This window comes from Sabethes cyaneus, chromosome 2, assembly GCF_943734655.1.
Source record: "Sabethes cyaneus chromosome 2, idSabCyanKW18_F2, whole genome shotgun sequence".
Classification (NCBI taxonomy): Eukaryota; Metazoa; Arthropoda; class Insecta; order Diptera; family Culicidae; genus Sabethes; species Sabethes cyaneus.
In genome coordinates, this window is record NC_071354.1 from 6860635 (window position 1) to 6875813 (window position 15179).

At 40.0% G+C, this 15179-nt stretch overlaps 2 protein-coding genes across 2 annotated transcripts in view; both read right to left on the reverse strand.

Annotated features, from left to right (window-relative positions):
* The window catches only part of LOC128738264 (sodium-dependent serotonin transporter), a 46025-nt gene extending 40557 nt beyond the window's left edge, over positions 1 to 5468 (reverse strand). Inside the window, exon 1 of the mRNA XM_053833269.1 lies at positions 4961 to 5468. Coding sequence (XP_053689244.1) covers positions 4961 to 5468 — 508 coding nt within the window. The remainder of the gene's footprint in view (positions 1 to 4960) is intronic.
* Positions 5469 to 13528: 8060 nt separating this feature from the next.
* Positions 13529 to 14558, reverse strand: LOC128733458 (coiled-coil domain-containing protein 34-like). The gene is made up of 5 exons (XM_053827056.1): positions 14528 to 14558; positions 14315 to 14484; positions 14150 to 14247; positions 13806 to 14086; positions 13529 to 13737 (listed from the first exon to the last, which is right to left on the reverse strand). Exons 1-5 carry the CDS (start codon positions 14556 to 14558, stop codon positions 13529 to 13531), a joined length of 789 nt encoding a protein of 262 aa, XP_053683031.1.
* Between the last annotated feature and the right edge of the window lie 621 nt (positions 14559 to 15179).

The window sequence follows — 15179 nt, forward strand, 5'->3', positions numbered from 1 at the left end:
TCCTTCTTTTTCTCTTTAGTTTTCCCCCTCTAGTTCTGCTAGTTTGTTTCCTCTTTCTCTGTTTTTTTTCTTTTCCTGTCCCGTTTTTTGCCCCTTTCCTGAGTCCCGATTGTTCATTTCCATTTATCGTGTTCTTTCTACCGTTCCGTGTTTGTTCGTCTTCCGTTTTTCCTTGTTTTCAGACCCTGTCTTATTTTTTGTCCCACTTCGACTTTTTCTATTTTTTGATATTCGACTTTTTTCGCTTTTCTATCCGTCTATTTCGTTTTTATTTCATTCTTTCTCTTATCATGTCCTGCTAATCTACGTTCTATTCGTTTCTTTCCTTCTTATATTTTCATTTTCTTTTTTTCCATTTTTCCTACGAAGCCAGAAATCGTTTTTTCCATTTTCCTACTCCGGTATTTATTTTCACCTTTTCTGACCAGTTTATCAAAAATGCCTGCTTCCAAGCTGCAGGGAATTTTCCAGTAGAGATGGACAGACGAAACAGAAGAATGAGAGGCTGAAGCAAACCAGCAATGCACTTCTTGAGCAGCGTAGCCGGAATCCCATCCGGGCCTGGTTTTTTTCATGTCCTGTCCTATTCTTTCTAATATTCAGTCCTATTTTTCTGATGTTTCTAATTTGTTTTATTATTTTGTTATTTTCTTTCCTGTTTCCCATCTTTTTTTACTCTTTTTTTTCTTTCCTTTCGTTTTCAATGCTCGTTTTTCTATTTTTATCTGTTTTCTTTCTCGTCTACGTCTGGTCCATTTCTTCTCATTTTGATGCTCCGTTTTTTCGACTCGACTTTTCCGTCGCTTTTAGTCGGTTTTTGCTCCCATGTATCCCTTTCCTTTTTTATCTCCTGTTTTACGACTTTTTTCTTTTTCTGAAGTCCATTTTTTGTTTTTCTTTTATTCTTTTCTGTCCCATTCTCGCGTGTTTCGTTCCCTCTTTTTCTCCTTTTGTAACCTGTTCCATTTCTTTTTTCCGTTTTTCTCGCTTCCTCTATTGGTTTTCTTTTTTCTCTCTTGCTGTTTTTCTTTTCGCTTTTGGTTTCTTTTGTGTTCAGTTCCATGTTCCGTGTTCTTTCTTGTTTCGTATTCCCTCTTTTTCTCTAAAGTTTTCCTTTTTATGTCCATTGTTTCCCCTATCTCTGTTTCTTTTTTCAGCTTGTTCCAGCTTTTCCTGCTTCTCGTCCCTTTCCGGACTCGCGGTGATTTTCATTTTTCGTCTTCTTTCTGCCATTTTTAATCGTTTGTTCCTGTCTTCTTTTCCTGTCCTGTTTTTTGACATTTCCTGTCCCGTTTTGACTTTTGCCTTTGAAATTCGTCTTTTTTCGCTTTCCAGTTTTTTTCGTTCTACTTCTTATCATGTCTTGCTTTTCCACCATTTCTGTCACATTCTGTTCCTCGTTTTTTTTGTTCTTGTTTTTTCCAATTCTCTGATCCCGTATTTCTATTTCTTCTGTTGTATCCTCTTTTTGCTTGTTTTCTGTCCAAGCCGTTAGTGCTTTGGTTCACACTTTTTCCTCCCGTTTTCTACCATTCACTTTTCCTATATTTATGTTCCGTATTTCCTGTTTTATTGGTTCGTTTTTCTTCGTCTCCTGTTTCATTTTTGCTTATATTAAATCCTATTTTTCTTATGTTTCTTGTTATTTTCTTCCTTGTTTTCTATCACTCTTTTCTTCTGTTTTCTATTTTCCAGTTTTCGTCTTTTTCTCTATTTCCTTTATTTCTGTTTTCTTATTTTTAGAGTGGTTTTAACGACAGTCACTCGCCACTGATGTATATTTATAACTAATCTGTTTTCCTTCTCGTTTCCCGTCTTCGTCTGCTCCTCTTTTTGATTGGTTTTCTTTTATTCTTTTCCTGTCTCATCCTTCCGTTTTTTGTTCCTTCTTTTTCCTGTTTGACATCTTCCTGTGTTCCTCGTTTCCTCTATCGGTTTTCTTTTTTTCCCTTGCTGTTATTCTTTTCCCTTTTGGTTTCTCTTGTTTTCCGTTTCGAGTTTCCTTTCTTGTTTCGTGTTCCCTCTTTCTCTCTCTAGTTTTTCCTTTTTCTCTCTATTGTTTCCCTTTTCTCTGTTCCTTTTTTCGTCCCTTTCCTGAGACCCGATTGTTTATTTCTATTTTTCTTCTACTGTCTTCCGTTTTTCCATTTTTCCTCGTCTTCCGTTTTCCCACGTTTTCAGGCCCGTTTTTCTTCTTTTTCCTGCCTTTTTTTTGTCCCACTTCGACTATTTGTTTTATTCAATATTCGTCTTTCTTCGTCTGTTCTAGTTTTTTTTTTGTTTTTTTCATTTTTGCACCTCTCACTTTCTTTATCGTGTTCTTCGTATTCTTTGATTGTTCTTGTTTTGTCTCATTTTTCTTCTTTTCTCGTTCGTTCTTGATCTTTTTCTGTCCAGTCCGTTTGTGTTTTGGTTCGTTTTCCCACGTTTTTTCGTTTCCAGTCTCCCATTTTGCCCCTTTCCTGAGTTCATTTCCATTTTTCGTCTTTCTTTCATTTTATCCTCCCCTTTTATACCTTTACATTTTGCTTGCGATTTTCCTTTTTCTCTGTTTCGTATTTTCTGTTTCACTGTTCCGTTTTTCTTCGTTTTTATCTCCCGTTTTACGACTGTTCCTTTTTCTCTAGTTCGTTTTTGTTTCTCTCTTTTTCTTTTTCGGTTCCTTTCTATTGTTTTATGTTCCTTCTTTCTCTTTATGTCTCCTGTTTGGCCTTGAGAGGTTAGTTTTCTTATATCCTATTCCTATATTTCTTTTTCCTCTCTTGCGGTTGTCTTTCCCCTTTTGATTTCTCTTGTTTCAACATAGTTTTGTTGTTGATTTCTGTATTCCCTGTGCTGTCCTTTTATTGTTTCCTCTTTCTCTGCTTCTTTTTTCTTTTTTCTTCTTTTCCTATTCCGTTCCTTGCACCTTTTCCTTTTTTCTACGTTTTCAGGTCCGTTTTTCCTCTTTCCCCGTCGTGTTTTTTATCAGTTTTTGTCCCATTTCAACTTTTTCTTTTCTTGATATTCGTCTTTTTCCGCTTTTTTCTCCCGTTTAACGTTTTCGTTTGGTCCGTTCTTCCTCTTATCATGTCCTACTTTCCCTCCGTTCCAATCACGTTCTGTTTCTCGTTTTCATGTTATTTTTTCTCATTTTTCATTTTTCTAATTCTAATTTTTTTTCATTTGTCGGTCCCAAGCCTTCTACCGAGTTCGCGGCACTAACTTTATTGCAGTAAATAGAGAAGCAGCAAAGAAGCCGAACACTCAGTTCTTCAGAATGAGCTAATGAAGAAATTTGAAGATTGGAAACCAGCTGACAGTTGCTGCCTCCGTCTTCATCTCACATGGGCGGCAGTTGGGAACGCTCAGATGGAAAAATCTAATAGCGATTCTACCAACCCAATAGGTTACGTTAGATTTGTGACTAAAGATAACTATGCGTGATTATCTAACTTGGTGGAATTATGGTGGAAGATATTATAACTCGCAGGAAAATAATAATCCCCCTACCGGTAAACCCTAAGTCACGGTCACTTTATTTGAGGATTATTGTTTCGGAATTCATTCAAACTGTTGGCAATCTTCAACAGTTATTACTCAGAAAACTAATGCGATAAGGTAGAAAAACATAGAAAGTAGCAGAAAAACTAAAATTCGCAAAGTGTAAGAACAGATTTTGGAAAAAAATTACCAATTTAAGTTAAAGATAGAATAGCAAAAAAATTTTGAACAGTTTTCATGGTAATAAAATTTAATCACACGTATAATCACCCTGGATGAATTTAATCGGCTAAATTACAGAATCCTCATTTATTACTTAATTAAAAATAATTGAGGTTAACGAACCAGTTATCAATAACAGTAGCAATCAGACAAATTAATCATCAATTTTTGACCGACTTAAGTTCATTCTGAACAGGATGACTTTGCCAAAAACAACAACATTTTTTCGATAACAGTAGGTACAGCCTACTGCAACTTAACGATGATATTGTTGTTTTTGTGTACCATAAAAAAAGGTAAGCAAATACTCAGCACATTCATAAGTTTCCCACTTTCTTATCATTTTTTTATCTGTTGAGTTATAGCCGGCTATTACTAGTAAACGTAGCTAATCAATACAAACCTTGGCAAAAATTTCAAAACACTGCTTCGATAAATAAAAAACGACGCGGTATTTATCAAACTAATCACTGTTTCCATTTCTGCTTGGTTGATTGTCTTATCCAAATCGCCGCTGGCGTATGAATCACCACAAACTGATTTGCTACTATCTAACGTTGGCGAATGACAATCAATTTTTATCTCCCATTCCTGTTTCGCCCCTCGCTACGTATGACTTGCTAACGACGCATATTTCCTTACGTTCGAGTGATTCACAAACATTCCCATGCGAATCAGCATGCTCATTATAATCCGATCTAGCCTTACCGGTGGCCAAAAATCTTCAGGACTGCGAACTTCGTTCAAGTACAAGCCGGTCTAACTTACGAAGAAGTCCGAATGCTTATTTTAAGCTGTCACTGAGTTGTTGTTTAAAATGCTGTTTGACAACCCGTTGGCGTACAGCTTTAATCATCACAGCACTGAGGGGCGATGAAAATGTCAAATTGGTCGCAAGAAAAAAAAATTAACCGCAAATCAATGCCAACGTGATTGAAAAAACCACCAACCTGTAAAAAGGACTTTACGAATATGACTGATCTCTTTGTGTATCTCAGTCAGTCGGATGAATTATATTTACGGATATCGTCCATATCGTCATAAAATGATTGAAAATTTCTACCTTTGTAAGAAAGCAAAGGAAAACTCATATTCTTCACTAAAGCGGTTCCTCCTAGGAACTATTCATTTCAGTAAATGATTGCAGCTTCCGTGTCCCAAAGGAGAAATCCATATTGAAGAAAAGCAACAACAAAAAATGAGACGGGAAGAGAAAAAAACACTTCAATAGTTTTGATTTTTCAATCTCACTTACCCTTCAAAGCGGGGCAAATCCGCTTCCAAATCGTCAGACAGCCGCACCGATGGAACTGTCCCAGGGCCAGTTCCATGTAGAACAGCGGCAGCCCGCCGAACAGCAGCATGATGCAGTAGGGAATCAGGAAAGCCCCACCCCCGTTCTGGTAGCAGATGTACGGAAAGCGCCAAACATTACCCAAATCCACTGCGAACCCGATGACGGCCAGCAGGAACTCCGTCTTTTGGCTCCACGTTTCCCGTCGCCGTTCGCCCGTCAGTGCCACTACCAGCGTTCGCTCCTTACCTCCCGCAGCCGGACGGTTGCTACCCTTCGGATTAAGGGCCGTCGTTTCCTGGGCTCGATCATTTCCGGTTGTACCTGAATCCGGATCCGTCCCGTCATCCCCACCGGGATCCGGTCCGGCATCGCCCGTCAAGTCCCCATTCGAGTGCCACGATTCGCGCTTCTTGCAGTTACTCTGATCGTAGGTGGCTTTTGTCGCCGTGCTCGTATCATTCGTCATTTTCGTCGTCGCCTACCGGATCGATTGACACCGGAGTCGGCATGCAACGTGCCTACTGCGATGGTTGTAGACTTGGAGAATTAAAAGTTTTTAAACTTCTTCCAACTGACCAGGCAATGCTTACCTGAGGCGAAAACGGCGCAGAAGAACTACCAAATGTTTTTGCCTCTTCCGCAAAGCTGAAGGGGAGAGAAAAAAATCCCGTTGCCCTACTGACTGGTCACATCCGGGCGCGTTGAAGCAGAAGGACACCGGAGACAAATTACCGAGAAAGAAAAACCACCTTGCTTGCGCTTGTTTGCCGTACAGTCTGTTTCTCGTAGAGGTACAACTTCTTGGCTAGTTTTCTGCCAGTCTACCCGCAGGCAAGCTGCTGCGTCGTTCGCGTCCACGAGATGACAGGGATGGCCACCGCAGACCACTTCAAGATTCTAATCTCGTGTGCTATTATGCGCGGTGCTCTCATTATTGCCTCCTGACCATAATGGTTCCGTCATTACAATCGAACGACCAACAAACGCTGCGACATCTGCGGGGAAGGAGAAAGTTAAAAGAAAAAGTTAGGAAATCTGCTGTGGTTAAAGTTGAGTTTGAGGCAAATAAGCAACCGCGAAAAAATAAGTGAGGAAACATTTTCAAAGTTTTTTATCTGTCCTTCTACGGTGGAAATTGTTACCGTGTATCAACCCAGTAAAGATTTTATGATGTTTTTTGTGCCTTCCTGGATGGTCCGATTGTCTCTAATGACATCCTCCTCTCCCTACTAGCTTTTTTTTCGGGCCAAACCAAAGTTGGATTGTCAAAGGAAAATAGAAACAATCGTGCGTTCGAATGGAAAATTATTTGTCTGTTTGTGTTTACGCACCCATAAAATGACCGGGATGAAAGATGAAACTGTCCCCCACACGAATGCCAAAAGAAGTAAAAGTTATCTTCCGAACACAACCGCAAAGGACAGATTACCAGAGGCTTTAGTCGGTGCCGAAAGTAAGTTTATATCGTGTGCGTTAAGGTTAGTTCTATTCCTATGGAGACGCTTGGTGGCTCAACCGTTATCAATGTATCAATCGCACTCGCTTTCTTCTGAATTCACTTTCCTTACCCTTTCGGATCCTCGCCTACTCGAAATCAATGGTTGCTTTGCCCTATATCGCACACTGTCCAAAGTACAGTTATCATCCCTTTGTAAACATAAAAATTTTCTGTTCCACCCAACCTGGCCAAAGCTAGCCATGGAAATGGCATCTGTTGCAAACCATCCTAGATAAACAGTGCAACAGGTTCAAAGCCGAAGTTAAACGTTTTCGTTATCCGTGTTTCGTAGAAGTCGTACGGTTGAGCGAAGCAAAACGAAATGAAACGAAACACGATTAACGGCTCAGATTATGCCGCTGCCTCTCTAAGTTTGATGATGTCGCTCGAGATAAGGTTTCTTCAATTTTTTGTCATTCTCACACTTTATGCTAGCTAGGTTTCTACATTTATTCATTGCTAAAATTCTCACCAATCAGTCTTGTTGAACCATTATACCTTAAACTTCATATTTAATTCATATTTCATATTTAATTCATATTTATATTTAAATATGAACAATAAAATATCACTTATATTAATATCTCCCCAACTTTATCTTCTGTTGCTCTTTATTTTGACAGCAACTGTCATTGTAATGTACACTGAAGTCACTTTTTACGCCAATTTCGGCATTTAAGCAGAACGTCCCAAGAAATAGTTATGCGCTGATTAAACATTTTAGCATCCATATTTATTCAGCCTTAGCTGAATATGCATCGAATAAAATTTATGTAAACAATTCTACAATACTTATTCTGCCGAAATTGAAGAACTTATGAAACCTATTTCGTTTGAGGCAGAAAACACACTTGTTAAGCAGTTATATCGCCTCTGTGCGCCTTGTTTCCAGCTTTGCGCAAATTGGTTATTTAAAAACGCACAAAAGCCTCTATTAAGCTACATTACAGCTTCAAAGCAGCTATTAGCAAGCCCGAAGCTTGACTTAGATGTTTAAGAGCTGAAAAAACGTTTTTCTTTCTAAAACTAAACCATAGTTCAGCCACAGGTTAAATAAATTCAGCTATAAAAGCGTTTGATCAGCCAGATGCTATTACTGGGGTAGCTGCTTTAAAAGCTGCAATGGAGCTTAATAGAGGCTTTTGCGTGTTTTTAAATAACCAATTGTCATTCGAAATTCAAAATATAGAATACGACCCCTTAGCAAAATAAATATGACGCTGCCTATTTTTTTGAAATTTTAAAATAGATAATTTTTTGGCTGCATAAAGGTTGATGAGACGTTGATTAAGCGACTGAAACAGCATTGCAAAACTATTTCTCGTTCTCGTTCGTTATTGAAAAACACGCAAAAGCCTCTATTAGGCTCCATTGCAGCTTTGATGGCAGCTACCCAAGTAACAATTTCTGGCTGATCAAACGCTTTTATAGCTGAATTTATTCAACCTGTGGCTTAACTATGGTTTAGTTCTAGAAATAAAAACGTTTGTTTTTCAGCTCTTGAACATTTAAATCTGGTTATTTTATCAAGCTTCGGGCTTGCTAATAGCTGCTTTCGAAGCTGCAAAGGAGCTTAATATAGGCTTTTGCGTATGTTTAAATAACCAATATAAAGGATATATAAAGCTTAATATAACCATTTTAAAGGTTACATAAAGGACGATATAATTGCTTAACAAGTGTTTTTTCTGCCTCAAACAATATAGGTTGTATAAATTCTCCATTTTCGGCTGAATAAATATTGTAGAATTGTTTACATAAATTTTATTCGATGCATATTCAGCTAAGGCTGAATAATAATGGCTGCTAAAATGTTTAATCAGCGCATAAATGGTTCGTGAGAGGGCTTTTTATTAAGATGACAATTCGTTTATTCGGCCAGTATAGCACAATTATTGAGAATATTGACAGGTTGTGGAGAGGTTAAAGATGCACCTAATCTGCTTGTGACACTGTTATGTGAAGCAGCTGATTTACAGCGCATTCGTTGGCTGCTTAAACACTTATAGAATATAGAGGCCTTTGCTTAAATTTATTCAGCATCTACCAGTATTCGGAGTTAAATCAACTGTAACCAGTTCAGAAGCATTTAAATTCAGCTTCCGTGTTTGTTGGGGTATTCTTCACGTAAAAAGCGGCGGATTGCTACTACTACTACTACTACTACTACTACTACTACTACTACTACTACTACTACTACTACTACTACTACTACTACTACTACTACTACTACTACTACTACTACTACTACTACTACTACTACTACTACTACTACTACTACTACTACTACTACTACTACTACTACTACTACTACTACTACTACTACTACTACTACTACTACTACTACTACTACTACTACTACTACTACTACTACTACTACTACTACTACTACTACTACTACTACTACTACTACTACTACTACTACTACTACTACTACTACTACTACTACTACTACTACTACTACTACTACTACTACTACTACTACTACTACTACTACTACTACTACTACTACTACTACTACTACTACTACTACTACTACTACTACTACTACTACTACTACTACTACTACTACTACTACTACTACTACTACTACTACTACTACTACTACTACTACTACTACTACTACTACTACTACTACTACTACTACTACTACTACTACTGACTGCTGACTGCTGACTGCTGACTGCTGACTGCTGACTGCTGACTGCTGACTGCTGACTGCTGACTGCTGACTGCTGACTGCTGACTGCTGACTGCTGACTGCTGACTGCTGACTGCTGACTGCTGACTGCTGACTGCTGACTGCTGACTGCTGACTGCTGACTGCTGACTGCTGACTGCTGACTGCTGACTGCTGACTGCTGACTGCTGACTGCTGACTGCTGACTGCTGACTGCTGACTGCTGACTGCTGACTGCTGACTGCTGACTGCTGACTGCTGACTGCTGACTGCTGACTGCTGACTGCTGACTGCTGACTGCTGACTGCTGACTGCTGACTGCTGACTGCTGACTGCTGACTGCTGACTGCTGACTGCTGACTGCTGACTGCTGACTGCTGACTGCTGACATTTTGGCGCCTGACAAAAATCTTGAAGTACAAACCCAAGCCCATGCCTCCGCTTAAAACACCTGATCATACCTACAGTTCATTTCCTACGAAAAAGCCAACGCTATCTCTCCTAACTCTAGGACTCGCCTAACTTAGACTGACCCATTGTTAGCCCGATTAAACGTCGCAGCCGAAGTCGCTGGAACGTAGTCGCAGAAAGAACAAAGAAGCTAAAGATAGCCAGCAGATTCAGCTGAAAGAACATGAGAGCGCCAGGTTTGGACGATATCTTCAACATGGTAATCAAAAGCATGAGACCTAAAGCCCTGAACTGCCTGAAGAACCTCTGAAGCTACTACCCATCCTGTTGGAAAACCTCCAAAGTGATGCCAATCCTTAAACCCGGTAAGGACACAACTAACCCTTGTAGTTATCGTCCAATAAGTTTACTGTCATCACCAAGGACGTAAAATGTACTGGTTGGTGACCAAAATCTGAAGATATTTGATATTATTTCTTACGACCAGTCATGCGGCAGATTTATAGTACACACGCACTGTGAAGAAATGCCAGAATAACGATAACATTGCTTGCTCGTCGTGTCGCATACACTTCGGAGCGGCAGAGACACGCTTCAACATTCTAGCACCATGCATGACAAAAGGTGTAGTGGTTTTTTGTATTCTCGTTTGCTGCTTCATTCGTATGACTACAGCTTGTCCCCAAATAATGCGGATTCAAAAAAGAACGTTCCCAAAATTGAAAACGAACTCTACTGCATCTATTCTTACAAGATCTTTAAAGTAGTGATCAACCACAAAACCGTGCAAATATTCAGCAACTTTACTTACATAAATTTCAGGTGAAAAACACATCAATAATTACACTGTATTCTCTTTCGCTTGTCCATATTATTCACAGCTCTAGGTGAGCAAAACACAGCGAATGCCTGTCACTTCTATACTGTGACATTTTTTTCGACTGGTCACAGTGAAATAAGAATGTTTGCTCATAATCATGTACGTATTCCAGCTAGTTTCAACACATCAAGTGATAGGTTCTCTCGATACAGAAACAATACGAAGCGACGGTATTGGCTGAGATTATGACATGGCACTGCATATTGGTAAATGTACAGAAAAAATGTAACCGTTTCGGTCCCTAGTCATCACTAAGTAAGCTGTATGAAAAAACCGTCTAGGTCTTGGTAGGCTGCACGGATTCGCCGAGTCCAACAACATCTTAGATCTCCAGTTTGGATTTAGGAGAGAACACTCTACTGTACACAAGTTGCAGAGGGCGGTCAACCGCGTGAGGAAGAACGAAGAGCTTTCCATGTCAACAGCCACAACAGCCAACTGGATGTGGAGAAAGCCTACGACAATGTTTGGCACGGCAAACTACATCACCTAGTGACGACGTGGCATAGGTATCAGAAGAACATCCATAGTCTGCATCGCAGACACTTTTTCGGATTCCTACAACGTCCTAGCTGGGATCGCCCAAAGAAACCTACCCAAGTAACAATTTGGATTTAATTCTACTCTTATGATGGTATTTAAGACCAAAATTGGTCTTGAATACCACCATGAGAGTACAATAAAACTCTCATTGTTGCTTGGGTACTACGACCGATTCACTATATTTTCTACATGTCACCACTTCCTGGAGGAAGCACATGGTCCCTGTTTGCAGATGATTCCGCCGTCAGCTATGAAGGGCGAGTTACGAGAGCGCTGGTGTCAATGCTCCAAAAGAGGCTTGACATCAACTAGTACGGTAAAACAAAGGTGAATGCTGCTAAAACTCAAATTATCATGCCCCGTCATCGCTTAAAGGAAAGGCTGATTCTAACAGCAAACATTCGAGTCCTGGACAGAGACAGAGACAGAATGGTTAGATGCTGTGCGCTACCTTGACCTCACTGTCGACAGCAAACTTACCTTCCGTACCGTTCCGACCAAATCCAAGATGGCCGCCAAAAAAATTTTTATTCCATTTGAAATTCCATTTGTTCATCTTCTTTGCAGAACCGGGCCATTTGTTAGTTGTTTCATGGCAAATTTATGAAATATCACATGATATAGATCTCAAGGTATGCTCAAAATTCAACCTTTATTGAACCTGTTAGGCCCCTTGGTGCACGAGAGGTCCACTATTTCGAGGTATCAAAAGTGTAATTCTTATTTTTTAACCATTTCCAACCAATTAAGCGTGAAAGTTCCAATATTTGAAGACCTCGTGTCAGTAGTGGCGCCGTTTCAGCGAGAATTACTCAAGACTGAAAGCACTGTGTTCGGACTCCGTATAATAGTTAGTGCAATATATTCTTAAAAGTACTTGTAAATTAATAATTAGGTTAAGCTTAGTTAGTCACTGTTTTCGGCTTGGTTGGCAGGCACAAATCAAACGATAACGCTGTCCATTTTTTCTGTACAAACATATGATTTAAGAAAAATTTGTTCCCCTGAATTATCATTTGTAGTGACTCCGTACCCGTTGGATGAGCGCTGTTGACGAGAATGCTAGAACAGCAGGTCCCAAGCAACAATGTGAGTTTTATTGTACTCTTATGGTGGTCTTCAAGACCAATTTTGGTCTTAAATGCCGTCATAGGAGTGTAAAAAAACCCAAATTGTTACTTGGGATGTTAGTCGTGCTACTGTCGAAACACCGTTGAACGCTAAACAAAGTCACTGTTTAGTATAGTTTATCAGTGTTTCGTCAATTTTGATGCCCGACAGAAACGTTCCGTCGTAATGCCTGCTACAGGGGTACGATCAGCGACTTTTTTGTATCAAAATTGAGTGTTCGTAATGCGGATGGAATGTGGCTTCAACAAGATAGTGCAACATGCTAGGCCGCGTTTGCCGCACAAGGCCACCACTCGAAGTCAAAAGTTTTATGAGAAAATTATTTGAAGACAGAAGCACGTTTTAGCAGAGTGTCGATTATTCAGGAAAACGGGGATAACCTCGAAATGTCACGATTATTTTCTATGACAAATGTGTTGTATTGTAAGTATTCTAATGTTTTATTCATTTTTTATTTAAAAATTTTATCACCGGTTCATCATAACGGTCTTCCTAAAATTTAGAATTTTTTATTACGTCAATCCTGATCGATTGTTAACGGTATGCTTGACTGCGTCAGTTTATTCAAATGGATGGGAGGCTCGATGGCATTAAATTGAATCGAAGCCACAATACTGGCTATTCAATAATGGGAGTGATTATAATCTTTTCTATTAATATACAACTAGGTGGTACCGATCTAACAATATTTCAAAGCTAACAAACTCCGATTCAGTTTATGGCTTAATCAGATTTAGCCGCAAAGCGGCTATATAAGAATATCAATAAGCAGGAAAAGAGGATTTCCGTGGAAAACACCTTGGCTTTGAATGTTCATAGAAGAACACACTTTCCACGACAGGCAGTTTTTCCCACGCTTCGCTTGGCTTTGCCTCTCACCACAAGCTAAACTCATCCGTGCAAAGTTGTTGTTTTCGTACAAAATCTTGATAGAACAAAAAATAAGTGGCCATGATTAGGTCGCGGTCGTCTCGTTTCCCAAGGCAACACATGGCGTTAAATGACTCTCACTGAACGAAGCTTGCAATCAATGCCGTCGCGGAAGGAACAGGTGCTACGCACCAGATTATTGCTTTTGTTTTCCGCCCTTTGACCTTAAACACCGTGGTTAGTGCTCACTTGGTTCCGCCGTCGGAAATAGTTTATTAGCCGGGGGCAGTACTCAGGTAGACTTGCAACCGGAAAGCGAAGTGAATTACGACTCAATCGATAGCAAAAAGGATCTGCAACCTGTTGGTTGCACTGCATTCGTGCGGTTTTGTACTCGTTGGCTTAACTCACGCAGACAATCGCTTAGATACAGGAAATTTATTATCATCTAGGTACAATTCTAGGCGTCAAAATTAATTGCTAATCGGGCGGCATTAGACAACCGTCTGTCTGTCAGTCAGTCGCCTGCCATGGATTGGGATTGATGAAGATTTTCGAAACCGTTCCCCGAAGGCTCTCGATGCCACGGTTCAGCGGAACCGGTTTCGGCTTGTCCTTCGCCGATTTGAGCCACTCGCCGTAGAACATTCGCGACAGGTCCTGTCGCTGCTGTTTGATCTCTTCCTCTATGCGCTGCTTTGCCAGTTGGCGTAGTTTCGTTTCTGAAGGGTTGAATTTTTAGACTGTCATTAACATCTCATAATTAGGTTATGGTACACGTGACACTCACCTTCTTTCTGTTGCTTAACGCGGCTTAGCCACGCGTTGAAATTGGTTGTACTGTCATCACTGTTAGTCCAATTTTTGCTAAGCTTCTGCTCTAATTCCTTTTTTTGCTTCTGTTTTTCTTGAATTTCTTGCTTCTTTTTTCTTTCCAGTTCTTTGCGTTCCACCCATTTCTTCAGCTTTTCCTCACTTTCTTGCTTTCGACGTTCTTCCTCTAATTTTTTAATTGCCTCCTCGCGTCGTTTGCGTTTTTGTTCTTTTTCTTTCCGTATGCGTTCCGTCTCTCTATTTGGAATCATAAATAGTAGGTTAATGCTTATACACTTTAATCAGTGAAATTTAACTCACACTTTAGCTTTCAGCCATTTGTCGAAAGCTTTGGAGTCCCGTTCGCGACTTTTCGATAGGATTTGCGCCACCATCGTACTGCTGCTTGTCTCGGAATTCTTCGAAAGATAAACGCTTTGGAGTGCTGGCTGATCGACAGACAAAATTTAACCGGCCAGTACTTACGCAATCATCGGAAAAACCTCCTGCGTCCTGCTTCAGGGTACAACTGGGCGAAACCAGAGAGGAAACGTCATCACTGTCTTCATCGCTTTCCGTTCGGTTCTTGGAGATGAAGACCGCTTTATTCACCTCGCTGTTTGCGATTGTAAAGTGGACAGAAAAGCGGACATTATCTGGGAGTCAAATGTTATATTACCGTTAGGTATGTTATCTTACCGAAAATCTTCACCGGAGGTGAAACTCCCATTGGATACCGTAGAATAAGCACTCATCAGGAAAAAACTTTTTTTTTCGTCAGTGACTTCTTCTCAAGTGACAACTGGTAAAGTGAACTCATGACATACTAGGTTTACTAGGCAAGAGAAGTTCTATTTACGAACTAACTAATGTGCCCAGATTTTAACAAAAATTATCTCAATTAAATGATTTATTTCAATTGCTCGACTTGGGATTTGGACTTGGACTTGGTTGGCCAATTTTCTTTGACCACTTCATTCAAATTTTCTTCTTGTATTTTTGGATCTAGTTTTGCTATTAGTATTATTGCACATATTTTAGAAATTCAATTTTGTCTAAATTTTGTTTTCATGTACCCCCACTTTTTGTTTCGCGGCCAACTGTAAATCTGTTATCCGTCTGATGCAAGAGAAACAAACATTTTTCCATATTTGTGCGTCCCCCCTAGGTAGTGACGTTTCTCGGTCATCCTGACATCCGCTGCAGCACTCATCTGCTGGGTCTGCCTCTAAGTCGTCGGCCGCTGTCGGGTTCTCTGCTAAGTATCATTTTTGCTGGTCTCTCATCCGGCATCCTTGCTGCGTGGCCAGCCGTGTTTTAGTCGCTCCACAACATCCGTAATGGTAAGATC